The sequence below is a fragment of the Podarcis filfolensis genome (genome assembly GCF_964270895.1).
Source record: "Podarcis filfolensis genome assembly, chromosome: 2".
NCBI lineage: Eukaryota > Metazoa > Chordata > Lepidosauria > Squamata > Lacertidae > Podarcis > Podarcis filfolensis.
The window spans coordinates 45,199,769-45,226,343 of NC_139605.1; the positions used below are offsets into that span (position 1 = coordinate 45,199,769).

Sequence of the window (26,575 nt, forward strand, 5' to 3'; positions counted from 1 at the left end):
AACATGGCAGCCAGATGTATCTATTCAGCTTTGCCCAGAGTGTCATTTATGGTTGGGAAATGTGATGCAACATTCACTTTTAACCATTTGTGAGGATGCAACACGGTGTAAAGTTTTCAGACATCTTTGTTAGTAATGCATCCAAGTTACTGGGGAATCTGTACACAATCTTGTTGAATAATTTGGATCAAGGCAGACAGTTTCAAGTAACTGTGCTTATTTGTTAATTTGTTAGTCATAAACAAAATTGTCTCGGCACCATAGCAGAAGCAAGCTAGTGTTCCATCTACATAACCCTTGATTCAGCAAATATTGATAAACAAATGGGCTTTGTCCAGAGGAAAAATGGGATATGCTGTATTGTTTTACTGATTGATAACTGGTTACCATAATGTACTGGAATTTACATTATAATTGCATTTTCTTAGAAAGAAACCTTTTGTAATTTCAGATTGAATCAGATTTTTAAATGATCTGCCTCTTCAAGAGGTGCAAGTCAGGCAGAAATTCAATAGGTGAGAGCCACAAAGTAGCAAAGAACTAGCCCTGTAACCAAGAGCAGGGATCAAGGGAAATGTCCCAGATGAAGCTGGCTGCAAGCTACGGTGGAATTGGTGGAATTTTCCCTTCTGGGTATCACTCATAGGAACAGGAGTAAAACGTTAATATTTTCAGTGTAATGTTCAATCACAGTTCAAAGATGCCATTCAGCCAGGGAATGATGTAAAGCATTTGGCACCAGCCACACACATGCACTCCATTTAAAGAAGCTCTCATTCATATTTTTTCAAATTATGCTTTCATATTACTAGTATTATTCTTTATTATGTTTTTTTTAAAAATAGCAATAATCACTAAAACTACAGAAAGGGGATGTGACTTTCCAGACTTTAATAATTGCTTCCTGTTTCGTATTTCACTTAGAGCAGATCCAGAATTACTAAGCTGCAAATGTGCCTAATGAAAAACACATTGGGCACAATCCAGTGTCAACATCTCCTGTGCAAACCTGATTGATTTTAAAGGAAGTTGCTCACGAGCAGGGCGACAGAACACTAAGCCAAATGCCAAAAACGACAGGATGCTAAATGGAAGGACGCAAATCTTCTTCTGTGCAAGCTCCATTCGCATGAATGGGGTTTGCTCAGAAGATTGCTACCCGGCCAATTTTACCTTAACCTTTTGCTGCTTTAAAAGCTTGTTAAACAATCAGTCTGTGGCTTGTTTTTCTTCTCCTCTGCGCCCCCCCCACTCCGAGCCACTGGTTTTGATCAGATCCCACAATTTATTTGCTATCGCTTGCTTTGCTTTAGGCAGTTCCTCTCTAATTTGCCCATTTGGCAGGCAGCGTTTGATGGTCCATTTCCACTGTATCTCGGGTTCAAGGTTTTAAGAAAGCAAGCAAATGTCTTAAGTGCTCACAGAGTTGATAATTGCTAAAACCAGGTTTGCTCATTTTCTGGATAGAGCTGTGAGCAGGACCAGTTGTGGCATGCTTTGCCGAGCGTATTCTCGTCTTGCTATATCTGGAATAGCAAGTAGTACAAAAGTGGACTGAGTGAGCCTCCCAGCACATCAGATGTAACATAAAACAGCAGCTCCCCTGCATTTAGTACATCCAAGAAAAGGCTGGTGGGAATGTTAAGCTCTGCCTTTGCTTCCCCCTCCCCTTTAAAACCATTTCCCCGACAATGGAAGGCAGGTCTCCACTGACTCCTCCACTTTCAATGTTTCAAGGCCACCCACCAAAAAACAAACTAAAAACAACTGCACAGGACTGACTGGCAAGTAGACACTTATGGCTAGCACTTCAAGCAGGCATCTTGGCATACAAGAATTGTAAGGAGAATTCCTGCTTGAGACTGCAAGCTAAAACCTTTCCTCTCAGATACAGCAAGCCACATCTACCCACAATTTCTCTCCTGTAAGTTTTTTTAGAGGAGGCAGCAGTGACTAGACAAAGCCAGAGCTGCTGTCACCAAAGCTTTCTGGAAAGTACCCAGAGTTTTTCATGTTTGCTGGTATTCTTGATGAATATTTTCAATTCACTTTTGCATGCTGCTTGGGGGTCTTTTGCTGGAGAGAGCGGTATATGAATTCTGTTAGGTAAAATAAATAAATTTGCTGGTGCATCAAAGCATATATTGCTAAAACATCAATTGCTGACATATCACACTGCTTTTTTTGTAGAGCGAGTGAGACAATGACCCGTAATTCCTAATTGTACCACGTGTGAAAAATATAATAGTGTAAAATAAGTTGTTTTTTGAAATATTTTTTATTAATTTTCAATTATTAAAAAATCCAGTAACAGCCACATTTTTTCAATATCAAATTACAATTCCCATCCAAATATAGATCACTTATACAGTCAATTATACATTTTGAGTGACTTCCCATGTGCTGGGTTTCAGGGTGTAAAGTTCTTACTTCTTCCTGCTTCTGAAATCTTAGTTAATCCAATTGCATTCAGTCCTGATCTTATTTTTTTTTTTTAAATACATATTTATTAAAGTTTTAGAAAACAAAGAATTCATCATTTCAAAATGTATCATTTCCATACATAAAGCTCAAGAAAAACAACAATATGTAACAGAAAAAGAAAAAAAAAATAAAAGAAGAAAAATAAAAAACAGAAAAAAGAAAAACACTCTTTCTTAAATTTGTAAAGTTCCATGCCCCTCTGTCTTGACCTCCTCACATCCCCCTTTTTTGTGTTCCTCTTTACTCCAATCAGATTCAGCAAATTCAAAACCTTGTTTCAACCATACTTAATGTTATATTCTAATTTATTATGTCCCCATTTTCCATTTTTTAATCCGTACCTCATCTTATAAAGTATGACATAATATTGTTCTATTCATAACCCCTTATCCTTTTTTTTTCTTAGATTCTTCTTTTCACACACCTTTAGCCACGGTCACACAAACCCTGTTACTTTTACTTCCCACATCCTATTGACACTCAAAGATTTTACAATATTTTTGTAGATAGTCCTTAAACTTTTTCCAGTCCTGTTCCATCGATTCTTCTCCCTGGTCACGGATTCTGCCAGTCATTTCAGCCATCTCCATGTAGTCTATCACTTGCGTCTGCCATTCCTCCACGGTGGGTAGATCCTGTATCTTCCAATATTTAGCTAAAAGTATTCTTGCTGCTGTTGTTGCATACATAAAGAATGTTCTATCTTTCTTTGGCACCCATTGGCCAACTATGCCCAAGAGAAAGGCCTCTGGTTTCTTGGGGAAGGTACTTTTAAGTACTTTCTTAAGTTCATTATATATCATTTCCCAGTAAGCCTTAACTCTTGGGCAAGTCCACCAGAGGTGAAAGAATGTTCCCTCAGCTTCTTTACATTTCCAACATTTATTATCAGGCAGGTGATAAATTTTAGCAAGCTTGACTGGGGTCATGTACCACCTGTAAATCATTTTCATAATGTTCTCCTTTAAGGCAATACATGCCGTAAATTTCATACCGGTGGTCCACAACTGCTCCCAATCAGCAAACATAATATTATGACCTAGATCCTGCGCCCATTTGATCATTGCTGATTTGACCGTTTCATCCTGCGTGTTCCATTTCAACAGCAAGTTATACATCTTTGACAAAATCTTAGTTTTTGGTTCTAACAGTTCTGTTTCCAATTTCGATTTATCCACCTGGAAGCCAATTTTTCTATCCAAATTATAGGCCTCTCTTATTTGATAGTAATGAAGCCAATCTCGCACTTTGTCTTTTAATTTTTCAAAACTCTGCAGTTTCAATCTGTCACCTTCTTGTTCCAAAATTTCCCAATATTTTGGCCATTTAGCCTCCATATTGAGCTTTTTCTGAGCCTTAGCTTCCATAGGTGACAACCACCTTGGGGTTTTACTTTCCAGCAGGTCTTTATATCTTATCCAGACATTAAACAAAGATTTTCTGACAATATGGTTTTTGAATGCCTTATGAGCTTTAACCTTGTCGTACCAAAGATATGCATGCCACCCAAAAACATTATTAAAACCTTCCAAATCCAAAATGTCTGTATTTTCAAGAAGCAGCCAGTCTTTCAGCCAGCAGAATGCTGCTGATTCATAGTACAATTTAAGGTCTGGCAGGGCAAATCCACCTCTTTCTTTTGCATCAGTTAAAATTTTAAACTTAATTCTAGGTTTCTTGCCCTGCCAGACAAATCTAGAGATGTCTCTCTGCCACTTCTTGAAACAATCCATCTTGTCCAAAATTTGCAAGGATTGAAATAAAAATAGCATTTTAGGCAATACATTCATTTTTATAGCTGCAATTTGACCCAACAAGGAAAGCTTCAAGTTAGACCAGATTTCTAAGTCTTTTTTAACTTCTGCCCAACATTTCTCATAGTTCTCTTTAAATAAGTTCAAATTTTTCGCCGTCATATTAATCCCTAGGTATTTCACTTTCTTAACCACCGTTAAACCTGTTTCATTCTGAAACCTATCCTTTTCCATTGGAGTTAAATTCTTCTCTAATACTTTAGTTTTTACCCTGTTTAGTCTAAATCCCGCCACATGACCAAATTCTTTAATCAATTCCAAAGCTCTTTTCATACTGGATTCCGGCTCCTGTAAGGTTAGAACCAAATCATCTGCAAAGGCTTTCAATTTATATTGTTTGGCTCCGACCTGAATGCCTTTTACAAATCGGTCCCCTCTTATGTTTAGCAGCACCTCCAGGACCGAGATAAATAATAATGGAGAGATAGGGCAGCCCTGACGTGTTCCTTTTTCTATCCTAAAATCTTCAGTCACCACATTGTTTACAATCAATTTCGCTTTTTGTTCTGAATATATTGCTCCTATACCATTTTCGAACCCTTGACCCACTCCCATCCCTTTCAAATTCTTCTTCATAAAACTCCAAGAGATATTATCAAAGGCTTTCTCCGCATCGATAAAAACTAAAACAGCTTTCGTGTTGATATTCCTTTGCAACAACTCCAGAATGTCAATTATATTCCTTGTGTTATCAGACAGGTGTCTGCCTGGGAGAAAGCCTGCCTGGTCCTTATGTATTACTTCCATTAATACTTTTTTAAGTCTGCTAGCTAAAATGTCTGCAAAAATTTTGTAATCCACATTCAAAAGGGAGATGGGACGGTAGTTCTTTAGTTGTGTCTTTTCAGCTTCTGTCTTGGGTATCAATGTGATGTATGCTTCTTTCCACGATTCAGGCGCCTTTTTCCCTTCCAAAATCTCATTACACACCTCCTTTAATGGTTGAATTAAGAGATCTTTCAAAGTTCTGTAGTATTTGGAGGTTAGTCCGTCCGGTCCTGGAGATTTGCCCAGTTGCATGTTCTGAATGGCACCTTCAATTTCTTGTTCTGTAATTTGCTGGTTCAATACTAATTTATTTTCTGAAGATATTTTTTGTAATCCATTGATTCTTAAAAATTGGTCTATCTCAGTTTCTTTCTGCGGCCCTTGCGTATAAAGTTGTTTAAAATATCTCTGAAAGCACCTTCTAATCTCCTCGGGGTTCTGTATGTTTTTTCCGTTGATCTCAAGATTTGTGATCGTATTTAACTTCTGTCTTTTTTTCAGTTGCCACGCCAATAGTTTCCCACATTTATTAGCTGACTCAAAAGTCTTTTGTCTCATTTGTTTAATTTTCCACTCTATTTCTTCATTAATCAATTTCATATATTGCACCTGATATAACTTAATCTCTCTTAGAATCTCTTTTGAGTTTGGTTTAACTCTTAACTTCTTCTCCCCTTGTTTTATTTTTTCCAAAATTTTCATTTTCTTCTCATTTTGAGATCTCTTTTTTATTGCATTCTGTTGAATCAAGAGCCCTCTCATGACCGCTTTGCTTGCGTCCCAAACCGTTCTTTTTTCAACCGTAGTTCTCATATTAATTTCAAAATAGTCTTTCAGAGTCTTTTGGGCCTTCCTTACGATATCTTGGTTTCTTAGTAAGGTGTCATTCATCCTCCATCTGAAGGAGCCGATAGGTGTTAGTTTCATTTCCATCTTTACCGCATTATGGTCGGAGCAGGTTTTTGGGCAGATTTCCACCTTTTTTATTTTAGGTGCCAGGCCTCTAGTTGTCCAAATTTGGTCGATCCTTGTCCATGTCATTTTGGCTTCAGAAAAGAATGTTCCCTCTCTACCTAGGGGATTTTTGGTCCTCCAAATATCAATCAAATCCATATTGTCAGTCAGTTCAAAAAAGGTTTTTGGTAGTCTGCCCTCTTTCGTTATGGTCTGTCTTTGTGCTTTATCCATGTTCGTGGACACCACTCCATTCATGTCTCCCATCATAATAATATTGTTATAGTCAATAAAGTCCATCAACGTCTCATGCAATTTCTTGTAAAACTCTGATTTCCCCTCATTTGGTGCATAAATTCCTAAGATCAGAAATTTCTCTCCTTGTGTTTGGATTTCTATTGCCAAAATTCTTCCTTGTTCATCTTTAAAGAGAAGCTTTGGTGATAGGCTTTCTTTTGCATAAATTGCCACACCTCTCTTTTTAACCTTGTCTGATGAGATAAATTCTTGGCCTAATTTTTTATTAATTAACACTTTTCTGTGCAGCCTAATCACATGTGTTTCCTGCAAGCAAATTATGTCCAATTGTTCCTTTTTTAATAAATGAAAAACCTTCTTCCTTTTTTCCGGGGAGTTTAGACCGTTGGTATTCCAGCTTAGTAGTTGCAGAGACATGTTGAGATGGTGTTATTTTCCTCCTGTTGCTCCCAGAAGTGGCGTGTCTTTAGGATCTTTCAATTCCCCAGGTGCAGGTATTAGACTTAATGATCCCGATCCTGGATCGCTTGGCTCTTCAATCCCTTTCTGAAGGTCTTCTCCGTAGTCGTGCAAAAATTTGTCTTTATCTTCCACCGATTTGATTTTAACTTTTTTCCCTCTGAAGGTAAAGGAAATCCCTTGGGGGAATTCCCATCTGAAGATAATCCTGTTGCTTCTCAGAAGTTGCACCAGATCACCGTAATTCCCTCTGAGCTCCAACAAATGCTTAGGAATATCCTTATAAATTTCCAACCTTGATTCTTGGATCTCTAATGGCGTCTTAAAGTGCGCACTCAGGATTTTGTCTCTTTCCTCCCTCGTTCTGAGGGAGATTAGACAGTCTCTCGACTTAATCTTCCTCCCTCCCTTTCCCAGTCTGAATGCGCTCACAATTTTAAAGTCCTTTTCTTCTTCCAAGGGCCAAGATTGTGTAAATTCCTTCGTGAGGTACTCAGTTAGATTTTCGTTGTCAATTTCCGGTACAGATCTGATCCTTAAATTGATTTCCTTATTTTTCAGTTCAATCATAGACAGCAGTGCCTGGTGTTCTCCTATCTGTTTGCGCATAGGTTTGATTTCTCCCTGAACTTCTTCAACTTTCTGCTTTGCCTCTTCAGCAATTTTACGGTTTGCGGTAGTGTCTTCCACCAACTTTCCAATAGTTTGTGCATTTAAGTTTACTTGTTGAGTCAAATTATTAATGCTTGCGGTGTTTTGGTCTATCTTGTCTGACTGGTCAGAGACTTGTTTACTTAAACCTTCCAACTTTTCAAATATTTTATTTAACACTGAAGTAAAGTCCCCACCTGAGGCCATTCCTTCCGGCCTAGGTTGTTCTATATCTTCCACTTGTGCCACAGGGATTGTGGGGACAGAGGATCTGCGCAGCTGAGAAGTTAAAGTAGTTTGCAGTGTTTTGGCTTTAGCTGATCTTGTCCTTCCGCTCATAACCCTTCTTATCTATGCGTCAAGGTCGTTCTCACAGTCTGTCTTTCTCATGGAAATCCCCAAATCAACAGATGGAAATTTCCCCCAGTAGGTTGCCAAACCAAATTATTCCACTAGAGGGATACTGTAGTCAGAAAAACTCAGAAATGTCGCAGTTCATAAAAGTTAAAAGTTCCCTCTAGACGTTAAACAATATCCAATTTATAAAAGACCTTCAGACTCCTCTTAAATTCCTTAAATTTCCACAGAGTTACTCTTTGGCAAAGATAAGTTGTCTCAGCAAAGTGCGAGATATAAAGTAACAGTTCCAAAGTAGCCTTCAAATTCCAAACCCTGGCAGCTCAGTAGCCAGGGATTCAATGTTCTACGGTCCCGAAGTTCAAAGGAATCGGCTGGAAAAAGCAGATTTTTTTCACCCTCCTCCCCTCAATAAAATTGAGAGGGGGTCTTCAAAGCTTGATGTGAGAGTTTGCAACTTATTTATCCCAAAGTCTGGGGCTTGGGTTTTTAAAAAGTCTTTGCTTTGTTCTTGAAACAAAACCCGGGAGACGGACTTCCTGGTTGCGTCTCCCGCTTGTGTGCCAAATTCTTAAATTTGTCTTCATAAATCAAATAAAGTCCCCCACTTACGGGTTGAAGTTTGTAGCCGAATAGTCCCAGGAAAAGGGTCAGCGCTCACCGGCAGCAGCTTAGCGGCATCACTCCGCAAAAAGAGCGATCGACTCACAACGCCGCGCCACCCCCGACACGATCCGGAGCTCCTTACGGGGTCCCTTCACGTAGCGGAGGAGCGCTACAGGCGCCCGCCGAGTCCCACGACCACAGGCTATCCCCACCTGTGGGTTTCTAGCAGGGGTCTCCGCTTTGCCGTAGCGGACGACCCGTTTCTGCGGAGCTTCCCCTTCACGAGTGGAAGGAGACCGCCATTACCGTTCGCGCCGCCCCCGGAAGTCGCATTCAGTCCTGATCTTAATCCCTTAACAGCAGCTACAGATTTCCTGACCTCCATTCGTGTTGAGATATTTACTTAAAAAAAAATAAAAAATCCCCACAAGAAGAGTTCTATATTTCATCTCAATTGCACCTTGAATCTTTTGGGTGATTACCAGTGTAGACCGGTAGAAATAAAAAAATGAAAAGTCTATTGATTTCAGTTAGCCTACTTTAAATATGAATTAACCAGGCAACCCCCTTTATATTTAAATATATTAATGTCAATGTCTCTGTTAGAATGTCCAGGGAAAATGATATTCCCCCCTACCGGCTGTGTCTCCATAATGCAGTTTAAGTCTGTCCATTCTCTTACATAAGGTGATGTCTTGTCTGTACAATGCAAATGGCCACAGTGTGGTCGACAAGTGTACCCCATGACGTTGGAGGGCATGTGACATATGTAATATTGGGCACCCCCTCTTTATTCTGTACTTGCATTTACTCTGAGTTGAAAGCTCTCTTTCTCCCACCCTCCTCCTTTCCCCCCCTCAGTCAGCCACCTGCATCTCCCAGCACACAGGAAGCGATCCAAGGGATGTTGTCGATGGCAAACCTGCCTACAGATTCCTGCCTACAGCCTTCGTGGGGCCCCAACCAAGCAAAGAATAATTCCACGTCCGCCCCAAACGCCAAAAAAACTGGAAGTAGCAACAACAAAAATGCAGGGAAAAGGTTGCCGAAAAAGAGTGCAAAAAACAACATTGACATTGAAGATTATGACGAGGACCAGGATCACTTAGACGCCTGTTTTAAAGATTCTGATTATGGTATGGAATGTCTGCATCACTTTTCTTTCTCTCTAGATGTGAACCCTTTAAATATACACAAGCAGTGAAACACACAAAGGTGGCCGGTCCCTTCATGAAAGCAGTAACGCCATCCGGTTGTTGTGGCAGCAGATTTTGAGTCAGAGGCCTGAACGATTGCTGGAAGCCAGCCTTGTTTTATCTGCCTGGCAACATCTCCCTTAATTCCATTTGGTAATTTTGTCCGTGTGAGATAGGTATGGGAGTTCTTTTCAAATTTTACAAGGGAGATCTCAGGTCATGAGAGCCAGCGTGGTGTAGTGGTTAAGAGCATTGGACTCGTAATCTGGTGAACCGGGTTCGCTTCCCCGCTCTTCCACATGCAGCTGCTGGGTGACCTTGGGCTAGTCACACTTCTCTGAAGTCTCTCAGCCCCACTCACCTCACAGAGTGTTTGTTGTGGGGGAGGAGGGGAAAGGAGATTGTTAGCCACTTTGAGACTCCTTAGGGTAGTGATAAAGCGGGATATCAAATCCAAACTCTTCTTCTTCTTCCTCTTCATGCTTACTGAAGTGCTATTCAGGCATTCAGCCTGGACGCAGAAGGGCAAAAGTGTGTTGGAGGATGGGGGCATGTATGATGGCCCCATTCCTAGTGTCCCTGGACATGCCCCCTTCACCTCCCAATTAAGCCTCCTCTTAGTTGGGAACCCAGAGTGTTTAAGCACATCCATTAAGTGCCAGGTTTCTCCCCCACCATTAACTTCCTCTGCTTCCACTCCATGCTGCTTCATATGCTACTGCAATTTCTTCATGTTTAAAAAGCAGTTTGTGATGCAACATGGGGAGGTGGCTGTTTGAAAAAGGGAGGAAGAAGCCCTAGGCAGACATGCAGAGCTGTGCACCAACTTTTTCGGTGAGCAAGCAAACTCATTAATGGCACTAACATTGCAATTTACCAGCCATTTACACAATCAACATAGCTTTGTTTCCCCCAGTGGGACTGCACTACTAGAACATGCTTAGTGAAGTGTCGCCCTAAGACCGATAGATAGCCTAATAATTTAGCTTCCAAAAATATTAAGCCATGCGTAAGATGTCTTCCACCCCTTTGGAAAGCACATAATTTCCCTCCGCTTTCAGCATTTGAGAGGCTAAAAGCAAACAGATTGAAATCCTGTTGTAGCTCAATGAAAGCTAGAATCTCTTCTGAATTGAAGAAGCTGTACTTCTTTGACAAAACATAAGCACAAATTATAATGACGGTACCTGTAGGCATATCACTCTAGTTAAATTACTTTTAAATGATTGCAAAAGTATAAGGTATAGACACGATCTAAAGATGTCATTCTGAAAGGAGAAGACCGATTTGGTGGGGTGGGGAGAGAACCAACATTTTTGCTAATTACATATTTATGCTACCATTTAATAAGCTTGCTTTGTTGTAATATGGTTTGGTTCACTAAGGCTCCATTTGTCCTACATCTGGCCAGCACATTTTCAGTCGGTGGCTAAATTGATGCAATTGCTTTAAAATCATATCTCGCCATAGCAAAAAGAAATGAAATTTAAGTCCACATTTGAGATAGGTTTCTCAGTTTAAGTGGGTGTAATGCAAACAATGTAGCTGCCATTAGGCTAGAAGTTGCGGGTTCTCCGAAAGCAAAAGAGATGGAGGGTGTGGCAAATCTCAGATGTTTCCATAGAATAATTGGAGGTAGAGTAGCTGTGTCTCCAATAACCACATGTGTAGCTACTGCTACTACCACATGGCTGCAGCTTACAGTGCATTCAATGTTTGTGAGCAACTGCCTCCACCCTGCCCATTCTTTGGGTATTTTTTAACGAGGCTAGGACTTTATAAACGGCTGCCAGAATCATTCCTAAGCATACAAGATGCACAGAACAAAGAACTGCTAATGGCTGTAGACGGGTTCCAGATACAGTAAGCCTGCAACTTATACGGGGGTTACGTTCCATGAATCACACCTAAAGCCAAAATTGCACATGAAACACATTGGGGTCAGTAGCAGGTGGGATTGCCAAAGCGTCCCCCCCTCTCCCAGATGCCTGCCCCCTTTTAATTTTTTGTTAAACCGTTTGCCACAAGCACAAGGTAAGTTGTGCTTAAGTTGCAGGCATACTGCACACAGAATTACTTCAGAACTCTGGAAAACAAATGCTTGGAAAAATTATTGAAGTGCACAGTAGATCTGTAGGAATTGCTTAATAATAATAATTTGTATACTGCCCTTTATCCATAGATCTCAGCGCGAAGTCTGATGTGGAAGCTAAGGGCCACCTTCAATATAGTCCTAATTCAGAGATACTGACAAAGGAGTCTTGCTCCTGTAACTCAAACACTGGAATAGATCATGATGCAAAGCTAATATTTTTATCCTTCATGTTTAGAACTGAATTATTCCAGGTTTGATTCACCCACTCAAAGGCTATTGGCTCCTCCCATTTTATTTTATTTTTTACATATATGGCATGCTTACACTATCGAATAGTGCCATACCAGAATCTCTTATGGTATTTGTTTTCTCTTTTAGTTTATCCCTCCCTTGAATCAGATGAAGATAATCCAGTATTCAAGTCTCGATCAAAGAAAAGGAAAAGTTCTGATGATGCACCATATAGCCCAACAGGTAATATTTATAATACTTTAAATCAAACATATACAGGAAAAATACTCTAAAATCCTTTTAATTCATCATTTACTGTACATACACAGATTTCTAGGAAGCCCCAAAGTAAGTTATGCCATTCACTTATACCTTTTGATGACAATAAACCTAAAAATGGTCAGAGTTGCTGCAGTATTTCAAGGATGGATGTATATGGCTGATCCTGACTACCACATTCCTGGCAAGGTGCTGCTTAAATATGCTGCCCTTACCATACCTTGGGTCACAGCAAACAAAGAAAGGATTCCTCATCAGCACTGAAATTTTGACTGGATTCCTATAATCAGACATGTAATTTTTGAGGACATCTTTTGCACAGGTTTCCGGATCTGATGAGATCACCTCAATTCAGCCTTTGTACTTTATGTGTTCTACATAAAGCATGCTTAATTCTGTATTGGATATGCTAGTGTATATATACAACTTCACATTGCTGTGTTTGTAACCTTTGTTTTTTGCTTCTGCATTTAGCAAGGGTTGGTCCATCGGTACCTCGGCAAGACAGACCTGTCCGAGAAGGTACAAGAGTTGCCTCTATTGAAACAGGACTGGCGGCAGCAGCTGCTAAATTATCCCAGCAGGTGAGCTGACCAGAGAGGTTTCAAAAATAAATAAATCCCATGGACATCGGAGTAGACCAATTGGAATTCATGGCCATTAATTTCTATGGGTCAGCACTGAGTAAAACTTAATTGAATACCACACCTAGAGATTCTGCCCTCTCCTTCTCCAACATGCTGTTCTGGGGAATTCTCCCAGTCCTCCAGAGTGGATTTGAGGGAGTGCATGGAATGAGAAGGGGCAGAAGAAGCCATGTTGCAGTAGCCAGAATCTTTGTGCCACAATGGGTTAGTTGAATCTGGTTCCCAGTTTTTCATCATAGAATCATATAGTTGTAGACTTGGAAGGAACCCCAAAGATCGTCTAGTCCAACCCCCTGCAATGTAGAATTTGCAACTAAAGTATCTGTGGCAGATGGCCATCCCATCTCTGTTTAAAAACCTCCAATGAAGGAGAGAGTCCACCACCTTCCAAGGGAGCCCATTCCACTCTCAAACAGCTCTTACCATCAGAAAGTTCTTCCTGATATTTAGTCGTTATTTCCTCCCTTGTAATTTGAATCCTTTGGTTTGGGGCCTACCCTCTGGAGCTTGTAGGGCTGCGATGGCTATTTATGGAGTGTGGTGCCTCTAATGTACCAGTGCTAGCAATAACAGCTACCTTTTTGAAGCTAATGGCCATCATATCATTTTTGAAAGGAGGAACAGAAGGGCAAGAAGAAAAAGAACACCAAAAAGAAACTGTCGCCCAACAACACAAACAAAATCCCTCAGGAAAGCAGCTCTCCTGAACCCAAGCTGGAGTCCCACAGCAGTAGTTTAGCAGACCACGAGTATACAGCTGGTGCAAGCACGTTTGGGGTGGCCCAAGTCAACCGAGGTTCTCAACCCATGGCACCCGGAGTTTTCCTCACGCAACGGAGGCCCTCGTCGTCATCACAGAATAATGCTGCCGCCAAAGGTAGTTTTTGTCAGTTTATATTAGAAGTGGCAGATATTTTCATCAGCCGGCAGCATCATTTCCTTAATACATGCTTTGCTTTGTCATAATATGTGGTCTTGTATTGTTTTCAAACCAGTTCATGTAGCATTTGGTAAGTCGTGTTGGTATGCCTCAGTTCCCTACAGAAACCACAGGAAACCACACAACCAGTGTATATCAAGGAAAACACACTGGTTGTATACACATGGAATACCTGCTACTTTAGGAATGGTAGTTTTCAACTTTTAAGAAGCTAACATAGGAGCGTCTCCACCCCCATCGTTCAGCCCAGACACTGAGGTCCAGTGCCGAGGGCCTTCTGGCAGTTCCCTCATTACAAGAAGCGATGTTACAGGGAACCAGGCAGAGGGCCTTCACGGTAGTGGCGCCCGCACTGTGGAACGCCCTCCCATCAGATGTCAAGGAAATAAACAACTAGCTGACTTTTAGAAGACATCTGAAGGAAGCCCTGTTTAAGGAAGTTTTTAATGTTTTTAAAGTTTTATCACATTTTTTAATATTTTGTTGGGAGCAGCCCAGAGTGGCTGGGGAAACCATCATTATTATAATTGTTTGTCTTCTGCGGTGCGGTAAATGTTTGATACGTTTGCCCTTAGACCAGGAGCAGCAAACTGTGAATACTCTGCGGATCCCTAAGTGTGCTAATGCCTTTTGGCATCAGTCGCTGTGATGTTCGGGCAGAAGAAAGCTTTTGAAGCTCCCAAACGATCGACCAGGAGGGAGAGAACATGCCAGTCGGGCATGTGTCTCTGCCAGTTTGTTGTATGTTGTATGTTGCCATCCCAGCAGCAATCCCCTTCCCCTGTGCAGGAAATCAAGAGCCAAAGGAGAGAAAGAGAAAGGGGAAAGAGAAAGGCAAGCAGCATAATGTGTAACTTGACCTTCAGTTTGTGGGTTGCAACTTGTAGGTTGCTTTTTCTTTTTTCTGTTCAGATTAGTTTTTTAGCCTTGATGAAAAGATATTTGATATCAATCTTTGTGTTCTTTTGCAGATTTCAACAAAATCTATTTAAAACACCCCAAAATTTAACCTCACCATAAGTCAACTAGATGGCCTTAGTCAGGCCGCCATTTTCCTCACCCAACTGTACAGAACATGGGAAATGTTTGATTTGCTTCTAGAATGTGGGGATGCAGCCAAATCCTTTCCAAACCAATCTTCATTTGCGTTTGCTTCATCTTTCTCCGTCGTAAAACTTTCTTCGTAGACAGAGGTTTTGTGGCTTAATGTGTCCCCTTTTCTCACACTTGCAGGGAAACGTACGAAAAAAGGCATGGCCACAGCTAAGCAAAGGCTTGGGAAGATTTTGAAAATTCATCGGAACGGGAAACTTCTCCTCTAAAACTTAGCCCCAGCTGGGACTCTTATCAAAGTTCAGAATGTCCTGAGCTGACACTAACTCTTCTTCAACTCTTGAAGGACCTTCAGTCGTATTGTGCAACACCCGAGGGACAATACCAGTTAACTTTTTGCCACCACTTTAATAAATTCTTTTTAACTTTCAGCAGTTAAACATGTACAGAATACTGCTATAAATATTTTTTAATATAGATGTCCTTTCTCAAATTGCTGAGAGTGACTAGTTCGCAAAAAGTTAATACTCCAAGAAACTGAGGATCATTCCAGTTTTAGGAAAGTATCCCTTTAACTTGTTTATAAGTGAAGAAAAAGTGGTTGTTTTTAACAGTATGCACATTAATTTCAGTTATGTTTCATTTATCCAGCTGCACCAATTTTAGAGAGGTATCTGGTTAAGTGGCAGGAGATTAGAGTTTTGGTAAATTCCACCTTTACTCAAATTAACTTACAGAGAGGGGGAAGATATTTTTGCCATTACTGTGTGTGATATAATACATGCAAGACCTAATATGCATAATGGAATACTTAATTTTTTTTACCTGGCTCATGATAAGTATGTTTTCGTCAACGGAAGAACTAAAATTGCACTTCAGCACTACTAAGAACTTTCCCTATAACCGGGTATAGGACAAAAATGGATGAATTAATTTATTTTATGTGCAATGCTAGGTGACTGCCGGAACAATCCGGATCACAGGCCTGATCCAATTGGGTTAATGATTAGGGTGTGTAGACGCAAAATGGGTTAATGCAGTTCTTTGAAAATCAGTGATAGTTATTCCATTAATTTCAGTTGGTGCTGGATTACAATCCTTCTCATTGATAGTTTTCCATCCCTCCCACCATTTTCTTATCTGTAAGTTTTATTTTTTTTAGCACCTCTTAGCATACTGTCTGTCCTTATTGTCTCTGCTTTCACCACCACAAGGCAATGTGTGATAGGAGTAGCCTTGTAAGGCAAAGCAAAACACCCCAATAATAACAAAAACCAATGTGTACAGCTGGGAGATTGTTACAAAATGATGGAATTGGCTCCTTAGCAATAAGACCTGAAAAGAACGGTTGTGTCTGGAGATATTTTTTCACTCACCGCTGTTCTTGCTAAGGCTTGTTTACATGATCATAGAAACAGAGGGGTTGCAGTTTTGTTTCTTTCAAGATATTGCTAGGTCAGGGTTTCTGTTTGGAAATTATGGCCGTTGTTTACCAGAGCAGAGAATTCCATGTTCAGGGCTGACTCTCCAGTTAACCTTGTGACAAAGTTGCCACTTCTGTGTGTCTAGGCCCCCGTCTCGAGGTGCTGATTCTTGAAATTGAGCACCATGCGGGAGGAACAGATGTCATGGCTCCTTCTGAATCTCAAAGACAGATGCTGCCCACGGCATGTGAAATAGTCTCTTTATCTCCCCATTTCAATGGCTACTGGTGTGGCGGTGCAGGACTTGACCAAGTAGAAATGGCAAGTGTGACACAAAGTTAACACAATATGTCCTCCTTACATTGTGAGCCTGTGCGTGTCAACTCTGAAGTAAGTCCCTTTGAGTTCAACGTGCTTACTCTTAAGTGGATATATGATAGCACCTTTAGTTCAGTATCTCCTCACCAGTGCTGTTTTCTAGAAAAAGAGGTGGCTCTCTCGTTCTCTTAGAATGGCAATGGAACCCACCTGAGAGGTGCCAGAACTTAGTTCCGGCTGCAAAAAAGCCCTGCTGCTCAATAATTTCCTTGGGTCATCCCTTGGATCCTTGCTATCTTGACGTGACTTCTGAACCCCATCCAACAGATCACACGTTAAGTTCACGGCGACACAGTTTTTTTTTAAAAAAATGCAATCAATTAATATGAGATGAAACCAATGACAGCCCCCCACCAATTAACCAGGGTTTATTTCTTTCAATTCACAGTAGCCTTGAGTAAACCCCTGGATCATGTAAACAAAAGAGGCACATCATTGAGCTAAGCTGTTTTCTTGGGATAACTAAGAATGTCAGCAAACAGGGCACTTTCTTCTGGCTCCATGACTCAACCCCATCCCATCTTCCTGCTCTGGGGAAAGCAGCTGGTGTGTGTGTGTGTGTGAGGAAACAGTTCCAGAGGCAAAGTGCTAAGAAAATGTAACATCTGTATCAACACTTTGAGGGTTTGTGGGTTGTTGTTTTTTAATGCTTGCAAACCCACTAAGACATGATGGCTCCATGGTTTGAGCTCGCCTTGACCCCAAGGGAGGCCATGAGGTGCAAACCCATGTCAGCGATGTACATAAGGCTTCTGACAGTCATATCAAAGCACTTCCTATGAGATACACTTGTCTGGAGGAATGACGGCTGTGGGCACACACAGATGTCTGATAAGACGAAAGCCAAGCTTATTGACAGTTTAACTGGATACTTGTCGTCTTTTAACTCTCTTAGTGTTTAGTGTAGAGTGCATTATTTTACATTAAACTTGCTTGTCTGCATTTAAACACTTAAAGAGTTAAATTTGTTTCTCAGGCAATCCCAGGTTTTCATTTATAGATCTGTTTCCTAAAGCATATTTTTTCATAGAATGTAGCCTGTAAATAGCTTTTTAAATACCTTCTTTTTTATAAGAGCAAAGTATCTTTAGACCTTTCTTTCTATAGAATACTTCATTAACCTTTATACAAGTTTTTTGCCGAGTATTATCAACTGTTGTATTTTAGGTTCTTGACTCTAAGAGAGGAATTTTGGGTTTTTGGTCTTTGTTTTTGTTTTCTTTTCCCTTTGATTATTATTATTATTATATTAATTATTTCGGCATTGCCTGAAAAACAAGTAAAACTTTGTGCAGCCTTATACAGAATCGAATAATAGTACAAAAAAATTGATCTATTTAAGACACATTATGAAGAAGAATCTTCAACTTTATAATACCAGCTCCTTATTTCAATTCTTGTATTATGAGGGGATACAATTATTTTATTAGCACCTTGTGAAGTGTTTCTGTGTTTTGTGATGATGTAATTTATTAATGTTTGTAGCTTTTTATATTTGTACATTTATTATGAGCTTTGTTTATATACACATTACCTGGATGTGATGTCCATGAGGAAAAAAAAAACAGCTACAGAAAACAACTGAGGCCTTATTAACTAACCTTTCTACAGCCACGATGGGGAAACTGGGTTTGGATCCTCGGAGTCAAAAATGTTAGTTGAATAGGGCCCCAGGGTTAAGCCGAGCAAGTTTTTTTAAGCTTCCCTAGTATACTGTTCTTGTCAAGCATTTATATAATATAACACAAACATCATGCTGTTTATTATTATTATTATTGTTATTATTATGATTATTATTATGATTATTATTTTCGCAACATGTACATTTCTAACAAAGTTTATTGTGGCTATCTATTACAGTGTTTTATTTACCGATTCATATCAAATGCTCTTGTATCAAGTCCATGAAATCTAAGTAAACTTAGATCAAAATTTTAAAAGTAAAATATTTCAGGTTTTGTATAGAACTGGCGTTGGTTTGGTTCTTGAGAAACTTGATTCAGGCCGTGGGTCTACAAGGTCCTGCATTACAGGGGTTTGAACCACATGACCTCTTTGGGTCCCTTCCAACTCTACAATTCTGTGTCTCTTAAGTCATCGAAGGGCAACGCGCTGCTCTGGGTTGCAGGTAACACTTGTTCACTGCCAGGGCAGGAGTTTCAGTGCGGAAGCTATTTGAAAAGGAGCAGATTGATGTAGAAGCAACTGCAGGCAGGATGAGATCCCCACGACTGATCACAGGGCACATAACGAATACCACCCTGCTGTGTTTACAGGTGCACCTTGCAGAAAGCAGACTTTCGTGCACCAGAAGAATGGGCTCCTCCAGATCACCGAAACTCTTTTAGGCTCTGAGGTATATGAGTGTAAACTAACCCCAATAGCTATGTTCCACCTCTACTGTTGGAAGTGGTTTGCCTTGAGTACAAGTGGCCGGGAATCACAAGCGGCAGGGCCGGATTTAAGTTTGATGGGGCCCTAAGCTACTGAAGGTACATAGTCTTAAATACTGTCAGCTTAGTCATTGTTTATTTACAAGCTGTAGTGCAAGAGGCAAAGAGGTAAAAGTCACCTCTCCTGCAGGAGGCTTGACTGACACCTCAGGAACTGGTAATTTCTCTATTCTACCGAAGGTAATGGGACCCTTTATATGTCCCGCTGTCCTCTGTCAACAACAAATTGTCGCTGTATTTTGTGTTGAATATGAGAAGAGAAGACTCCCTGGAAAAGACCCTGATGCTGGGAAAGATGGAGGGCACAAGGAGAAGGGGACGACAGAAGACGAGATGGTTGGACAGTGTTCTTGAAGCTACCAGCATGAGTTTGACCAAACTGCGGGAGGCAGTGGAAGACAGAAGTGCCTGGCGTGCTCGGGTCCATGGGGGTCACAAAGAGTCGGACACAACTAAACAACAACAACAAAATATGCTATATGGTAATTTATGGACCTAATAGGTATCTAAGCCATTTGCACACGCAGAATGTAGGCACCCTATATATAGAAATGAGTAAACCAGTGATATTTTAGGGAGCAGGTTAGCAGGCGGAGCCCATTACTTACATCAAAGGAGCCTACACAACACAAAACACTGTTGCAGTGTTTTATTTGCTTTTTATCTTATATTTTGGAAATATACATCCAGTATTTTTTTCCTTTAAATTTTTTTGGGGCCCCCAAGAGAGTGGGGCCCTAAGCTATAGCTTGTTTAGCTTATACATAAATCCGGCACTGACAAGCAGTGAAGTGCTGTTGTACTTTATATCGGATTTTTTTTATAATGCATACATCTTTTAAAATGCAATTTCCCCTAAAATGCATATTTTTGCAAGCACTTTCCCTTTTAATTTATTTACTAACATATGCATTTATGTATACTTTGTTTATTCATTGCATTTACAGGCGCACCCCCCCCCACTTACACAAGATTATGTTCCGGGGGCCCCATGTGCATAAGCACCTTCTAAACACCCTGGGACTTGTTAAAGGGTAAAAGAGTATTGGGAAATGATCCATAATGAATTGCCCTCACTGACATCCCCTTTGGGCTCTGGGGTCTTCTTGTGAGCTATGAGGACTCTCCAGCTCTGTTCCACCATTTCCAGGTTGGAATCAAATTATTTATTTATTTCCCGGCACCAGGCATATATGGGGTCGCACATAAGTGTGGGGAGGGGAGGGGAATGCCTTTGTGCCAAGGTAGTTCACAGCTTTAAATTTGCTTTTCCCTAGCAAATAGAGCAGTGGCAGACCTGAGTGACAACTTTCTCACTCCTGTCCACTGCAGAGACTTACATTCATTAAATTAAATGTAGAAGCCCTTGATTGATTGATTGACTGATTGATTACAGTGGTACCTTGGTTCTCAAACTTAATCCATTCTGGAAGTCCGTTCCGAAACCAAGGCATTCCAAAACCAAGGTGTGCTTTCCCATAGAAAGTAATGCAAAACGGAATAATCCAGACTTTTAAAAAGAACCCCTAAAACAGCCATTTAACATGAATTTTACCATCTAATTCATAAAATGAAAGCAATAAACAATGTACTGCAGTCACACAATCAATCAATCAGTAGCTGAGCTGGGTTCCACACAGTCACAAAATCAAAACAAAAAAGAGCCGCAAAAACAAAAACTCAAAATAAACAGTAAAGCCAGACAGACCTCAGCGTAACATCCAAAACGGAAGTGTGGCACTCAAAACGGAGCACGTTTGGCTTCTGAAAAAGTTCGCAAACCGGATGTGATGTTAACGTATGAGAGTGCTGGAGGTGAAATAGTTAAACAAGTTACCCAGTCAGAACCAAGGGGGTGGAGTGAGAGGGACTATAAAACCAGCTCTGGGAGGGATGAAGGGAGAGTTCGTTGGGAGTTGGGTGGTTGGCTGGAGTGGGAGTGAATTGGGATAGAGTCTGTGGGTAGGTTGAGTTAGTGTAGCGAAACACAGTGGTACCTCAGGTTAAGAACTTAATTCATTCCGGAGGTCTGTTCTTAACCTGAAACTGTTCTTAACCTGAAGCACCACTTTAGCTAATGGGGCCTGCCGCTGCTGCTGGAGCACGATTTCTGTTCTCATCCTGAAGCAAAGTTCTTAACCCGAGGTAATATTTCTGGGTTAGCGGAGTCTGTAACCTGAAGCGTATGTAACCCGAGGTACCACTGTAAGTTGAGTCAGGAACAGTTAGGAGCTAGGAAGACAAGTAAATATCTGAGAGGTGGTTTAGTGAGTGAGAACAGGTAGCAGAAGTTATAGGCACCCTATGATTGTAATTGACCGATACCGTTTATGAATCCACACGCTTGTTAAATTGCAATAAATAAACAGAAGTTTATGTTCCAATTTAAACCTGACTGGACTCAGTATTGTACCAGGTAGGGTCTGGGTGGTGGCAGCGAGAAATCAAGTGGTGGCACAGGGATCAATAGACGGCGAAACGTTCGGGGACCCTGTGTGATCGCCACACTGGAGCACGCACTTCTGGGTTTGCAGTGTTTGGGTTCCAAGTTGTATGACTACCAAGGTGTTTGAGAACCAAGGTACCACTGTATTTAATTTCTATAGCACTTCATTTATTAAGTGGTGTACAGAAACTGCCATGGTTTTAAAAGAGAAACAGGGTGGTTGGCATTCGTCTGCCTTGGGAGACAATGGGAAAGGGCATCTGGAGGGGTGACGTCAAACCGTTGGAGAATTACACGCATGCAAACTGCAATAAGTCGTAGCTGAGAAGTGTTGTGAAAGTCTCAGCATTTGGGAAGTGATCGTGTAGTCCAGGGATCACAAACCTTTTTAGGCCAATGATAACATTTGGATTTTTGAATGAGTGACGTGGGGGGCTGCCCTCTCTGCCCACAGGGAGGCATAAAAACGCAAAGTGTGCACAAACAATTCTCTTTTCCAAGACATGAAAGACAAACTTTTGTTGTACCCTAGTACTATAATAATATTGCTGCAGTCCTAACGCAAGCTTACCTTAGAGTAACATCTACAGATCATAATGGAAGGAACTGCTAAGTAAACATGCACAGACTTGGGCTGCATGTCTAACGATCCACCTGCCAATCTGTTCTTGCTCTTTTGATAGCATCCAATGGCAAAGTGTGGCTTTCTCAAATGAAAAGTCCTCTTCAGGAAATATAATCCAACTGGCACTGTAATGATTTACTTCCCTGGCTCTTGACTTGTTCCAGAATTTTGTGATTGGCGAAATTGATGAAAATAGCTATCAGGGAACAGCAAAGTCTATCAAACATATGGTGGTGTTTGTACATAGATATAATTCCTTAGTTCTTTCAGATTCAAAATTAATAGTTCTATCTATTATTTAGCTAACCAAACACAGTGGACATTTAAAAAAAATGCAAATTGTGAAAATCACAAGTGTAACTGTCCACAAGATGGAGCTGTTCTTCTGCACTAGAGACTCCATCCAACTGCATGAGGTCTTTTCACCAATCTAAACACACAACAGTGTACATTCAAAAATAAAGCTCTGGCAGCTTTATTATTCCAAATGAGCTGTGACAGTAAAGGAGAAAAACTCCTCTCACATTTAGCAACAAGACTGGTGTATATATATATATTTAAATGTAAATATTATAGCAGATGTCTAATTGCAATGCATGATCAGGGTCAAGGATTATGTGTCGATCTTTTTTTTGTTAAGGCTGTTGGGAATTGTAGCTCTGTTAGAGGTAAGCTGTAGTTCTTTATAGTGCTTTAAATGGACGGTGTGTATGCAGCCTTACTGACAAGTGTGTGTACTATTTCAATAATTCCCCTACCTGCAATCTGATGATGTTTTGTATGAGCATTAAAATCTGTACTTAAAAGACATAGGAGACTGCAGCTAGCTGGGGGTGGTAGGCCTCTTCTTTAAATAAGAGCTGGGGATAGTTATTCTTGTGGGAGGGAAGAGGAATCTGCACATTGCCACCTTTCAAACCTCCAAAAATTGTGCCTGCTGTTTGTAATCTTGGCCCTGAAATGTTAGTCCGAGACACCAGCATTGAACTACCCCATTCATTGTCCTAGCCAGTTTTAAAATGCAGAGGCTTTGTGGTGGGCTGTGTATTCCTGCATATGTTAGTGTGAATACTTGACCTGTCTTTTCCCTGCAATATGGGAACCGAAGTGCTGCTTTTCTGGAATACAGAGGAAAATGGAGTTGATGTCTCCTTTATTTTACTTTGATTGTTCTTGACTGCTCTGGCCCAGAAGCAAAACTGTGATGAGCAAGGCAGTTTCTGTGGAAGTTTCCAACCTGACTGAAAACTGGATGGATGAGAAATTTGATGAGATTTCCAGTACCCCTGTAGAAGAGCTTCACATGAGGGATTAATTTTGGGAGCGTCTCTGAATTAACCTTATGAGCATTTCCCAATCACTAATCACAAGTGAAGAGAATCTTCTCAATTGGTTGAATGATGGATGGATCGGCAGTTTTGGCTTAGGTTTCATATATTCCAAACGCAGTTCCACTTAGAAAATAGCTTTAACATAGTACTCAAAAGAAGCATAAAATGCCTCGATGGTGCAAAAACTGAACCTGTTACTGGACCAGATCCAGAACTCCTTTTGCTCAAATGGATTTAAGCATCTGAAATGTCTTGCTTCAATTAGTTGGTTATACCATCATAAATGCAATTCTCAGAGACAACTTACATTACTGGGCTACACTCTGTACTCATTTGCCTGGGAGTAAGCTCAATTGAACATAGTAGGACTTACTTCTGAGTAGACATGGATAGAAGTGGTCTGCTAGAAACCTTGTCCCTGTATCATCAACCTCTGCTGGAGATCCTGGCAATATAATGTGAGACATTTTATAAAAAGCTCTAAAAGTATATTAGTCAGTTCATTCACCGCCTCATCTTCTGATGTAATATAAGTGTCGTTATCTCTCAGCCATGTTCTTCTGCATTCTCCATAGGACAGGCCGTAGAAAGTGAATGGACACACATCTGACCTCTGAAACGGCTCTGAGCATACTTCAATTTCCCATAACACACTGCCGCTGATTTTAGGATGGCCGTACTCGAACAAAGGAATTTCAGAGGCAGCCTGCAGGGTGAAGCTGTCAAATTATAATTCATCAAGATGTTCAGTTCTATTAACTTGGGTCTTAATAAGGACAATGGGTTGTAAGCAGCAAAGCTTTATTCAGAAGAGACCCACTGACATTAACAAACTTAAGTTAATTTTAATGTGTCTACTCTGTGCATGACTAACACTGGATGCAACCCATAGGCTTCTTTTTTTACTACAAATGTTAATCAACTCAACATCTGGCAAGTCGGTTGTTCTATCACATTATCACTGCCAATGTTAAGGGTCACTTAGAATTTTTTGCCTATGTTCTTGCTCTAACTAAATTGTCACTATAAAAACACAAGGACTCCTTCTAGACCTTGACCTCTGCACTCTTTGTAGGTAGCCGCTATCCCTGCCAAGATAATCAGCAACAAAGGCCTGGTGCTAATGTGCTTGTCTGTCCTCATTTCCTTAGCTGGCAGTTTCAAGTCAGAAGGGGCTGACCGACACTGTAAAAAATAAATAGGCCTCAAATGGTGGAGTGCCAAAGTTGTGAAAAAGTTGACTGATGTAGTGGTCTATGTCAACTATGGTTTATCTCTTTCCATACCACTTGACACCTGAGGACTATGGCCTCTATGACAACAAGCCTAAGAAGGGCAACCAAAAACATGTGCAGGAGATATTCTGCTCACCAGGAGGCAAAAAAGTCCAGTCCATGTAGACAGCAGATCTTAGGTTACTTTCAAAATTGAATCCAACAAAGTCATTGCGTTGGTGGAATGACTTCCACTTGCTCTACGGAGTGTCATCTCCCTCTCCTCCCTCTATACCCTTGATCCCTCCACTAAAAACAAAACAAAAAACTCCGCTCTGGAGGGATGGGGAAAAGCTCAAAGCAGGGGGAATCTGCAGAGAGATGAGCAGAGTAGAAGGGTGAATTCATTGCCTGAGCAGGTGTTTCACTTGTGCAATTACTTCATTGGATACAACCCACGGACTTGAATATTCCATCTTTTGTTCGCTTCTTGAATTCATCTAGAGTGCCCTCTTAAGGATTGCCGAAATGGACTAAGCACAGCATCAGAAAGGAAAACAACAGAGGGCACAGATTTGTGCAGAATTTGCATGTGCTAATATAGGTGCAAATGCAAATTGAGAAATAATCGCTATAAACAAAAACACGGTGCATCTTGCCGAACTGGGAAAGACTGTGACCAGATGAGACTTGTGTGTCTGCTCAATCTGCTGCTCAGGTGCTAACTGTTGACTTCAAGGCCGCCCCCCGCCCCTGTTTTCCTGTCTCATTTTGGCCCAGCACTTCAGACAGAAGACTTCTTCACATAGAGTATTGTTCCCTATAAAGGAGCACCACTGGCCACTCTACAAGCATCATGCACTGAAAATGCATTTGATGCATTTAAATAGGTGCACATACAACAGCACAAGTACCCATGTACAACTGGGCCTAAACTGGACATTCATGCTTGTCCCCTGATAGGAGCGATTTCTGTTATAGCAGATATGTGCTTTAATGTTCAGCAGTAGGATTGGATGCGAGCAACCCGGTATGTGTTCCTATTTGCATCCACATGGTGCCCCATCCAGCTAGAGGTGGAGGGAAGCCTCTGCTTCCATATTCATAGGCCCATGAGTTAGATCCGAGTTCAGACATTTATTTTTCTTGACTCAGAAGCATTTGGAGGTTGGGGAAAGAGGAAAATAAAATGATATCATGGGGGATCTAAATGAAAGAGGCCACACGTTTCTTCTCACCTGACCTTCATTATTTCCTACAATATTGGGGAGGGGGCATATAATTCCCATCTTCCACCACCACAGTTCATGTGAAGGAACAACTGCATTCAAATGCTTAACAATAAAAAAGTATCTATGAAACCTTTAGTGCTGCAGTCAGACTATTCAGAGAGAGAGAGAGGGAGAGAGAGAGAGAGGGAGAGAGAGAGTGTGTGTATTGTAGGGTGCATTCAGACACGGGGATCTTGCATTAGTTTTCCTGATTACAATGACAGCACTTCTGTCCCTTTTGCTAATATTCCTTTCACACTGCAGTACTTGTTGCATTATGGAACTGTGGCTTTTTAACCGATACACCAGAATGTTGTGCTATATTTCATCCACACAGCAACAAATGTCATTGTACAATGCCACTACTCCCCCCCACCTTTTCCACACGTGTGCTTCTGTTCCCTCATGATTTTCCCCCATCAGAACAGCAGGAAAGAGATGTATGCCGATATACCACCTCAAATTCCATTACTTTAGTCCCATGATTTTCCAGGTTAAGGTGGATGCATAAGGTGTTTTTCTCTGGAATCAAATAACACAGAAATGAGCCCTAAACATGTCTTATATTCCACTCGTTTGCCAGAAGTGGTTTTTGCGTCACAAGGAAGCTCAAATATAATGTAGAAATTAAATTAGGGGAA

The 26,575-nt window shown here is 40.8% G+C and overlaps 1 protein-coding gene across 1 annotated transcript in view; it reads left to right on the forward strand.

Moving 5' to 3' along the window:
• Positions 1 to 18,561, forward strand: part of PHF2 (PHD finger protein 2) — a 128,784-nt gene extending 110,223 nt beyond the window's left edge. The window contains exons 18-22 of the mRNA XM_083602946.1: positions 9,213 to 9,487; positions 12,021 to 12,116; positions 12,627 to 12,736; positions 13,415 to 13,676; positions 14,973 to 18,561. Coding sequence (XP_083459072.1) covers positions 9,213 to 9,487; positions 12,021 to 12,116; positions 12,627 to 12,736; positions 13,415 to 13,676; positions 14,973 to 15,061 — 832 coding nt within the window. The 3' untranslated portion in view covers positions 15,062 to 18,561. The remainder of the gene's footprint in view (positions 1 to 9,212; positions 9,488 to 12,020; positions 12,117 to 12,626; positions 12,737 to 13,414; positions 13,677 to 14,972) is intronic.
• Positions 18,562 to 26,575: the final 8,014 nt, after the last annotated feature.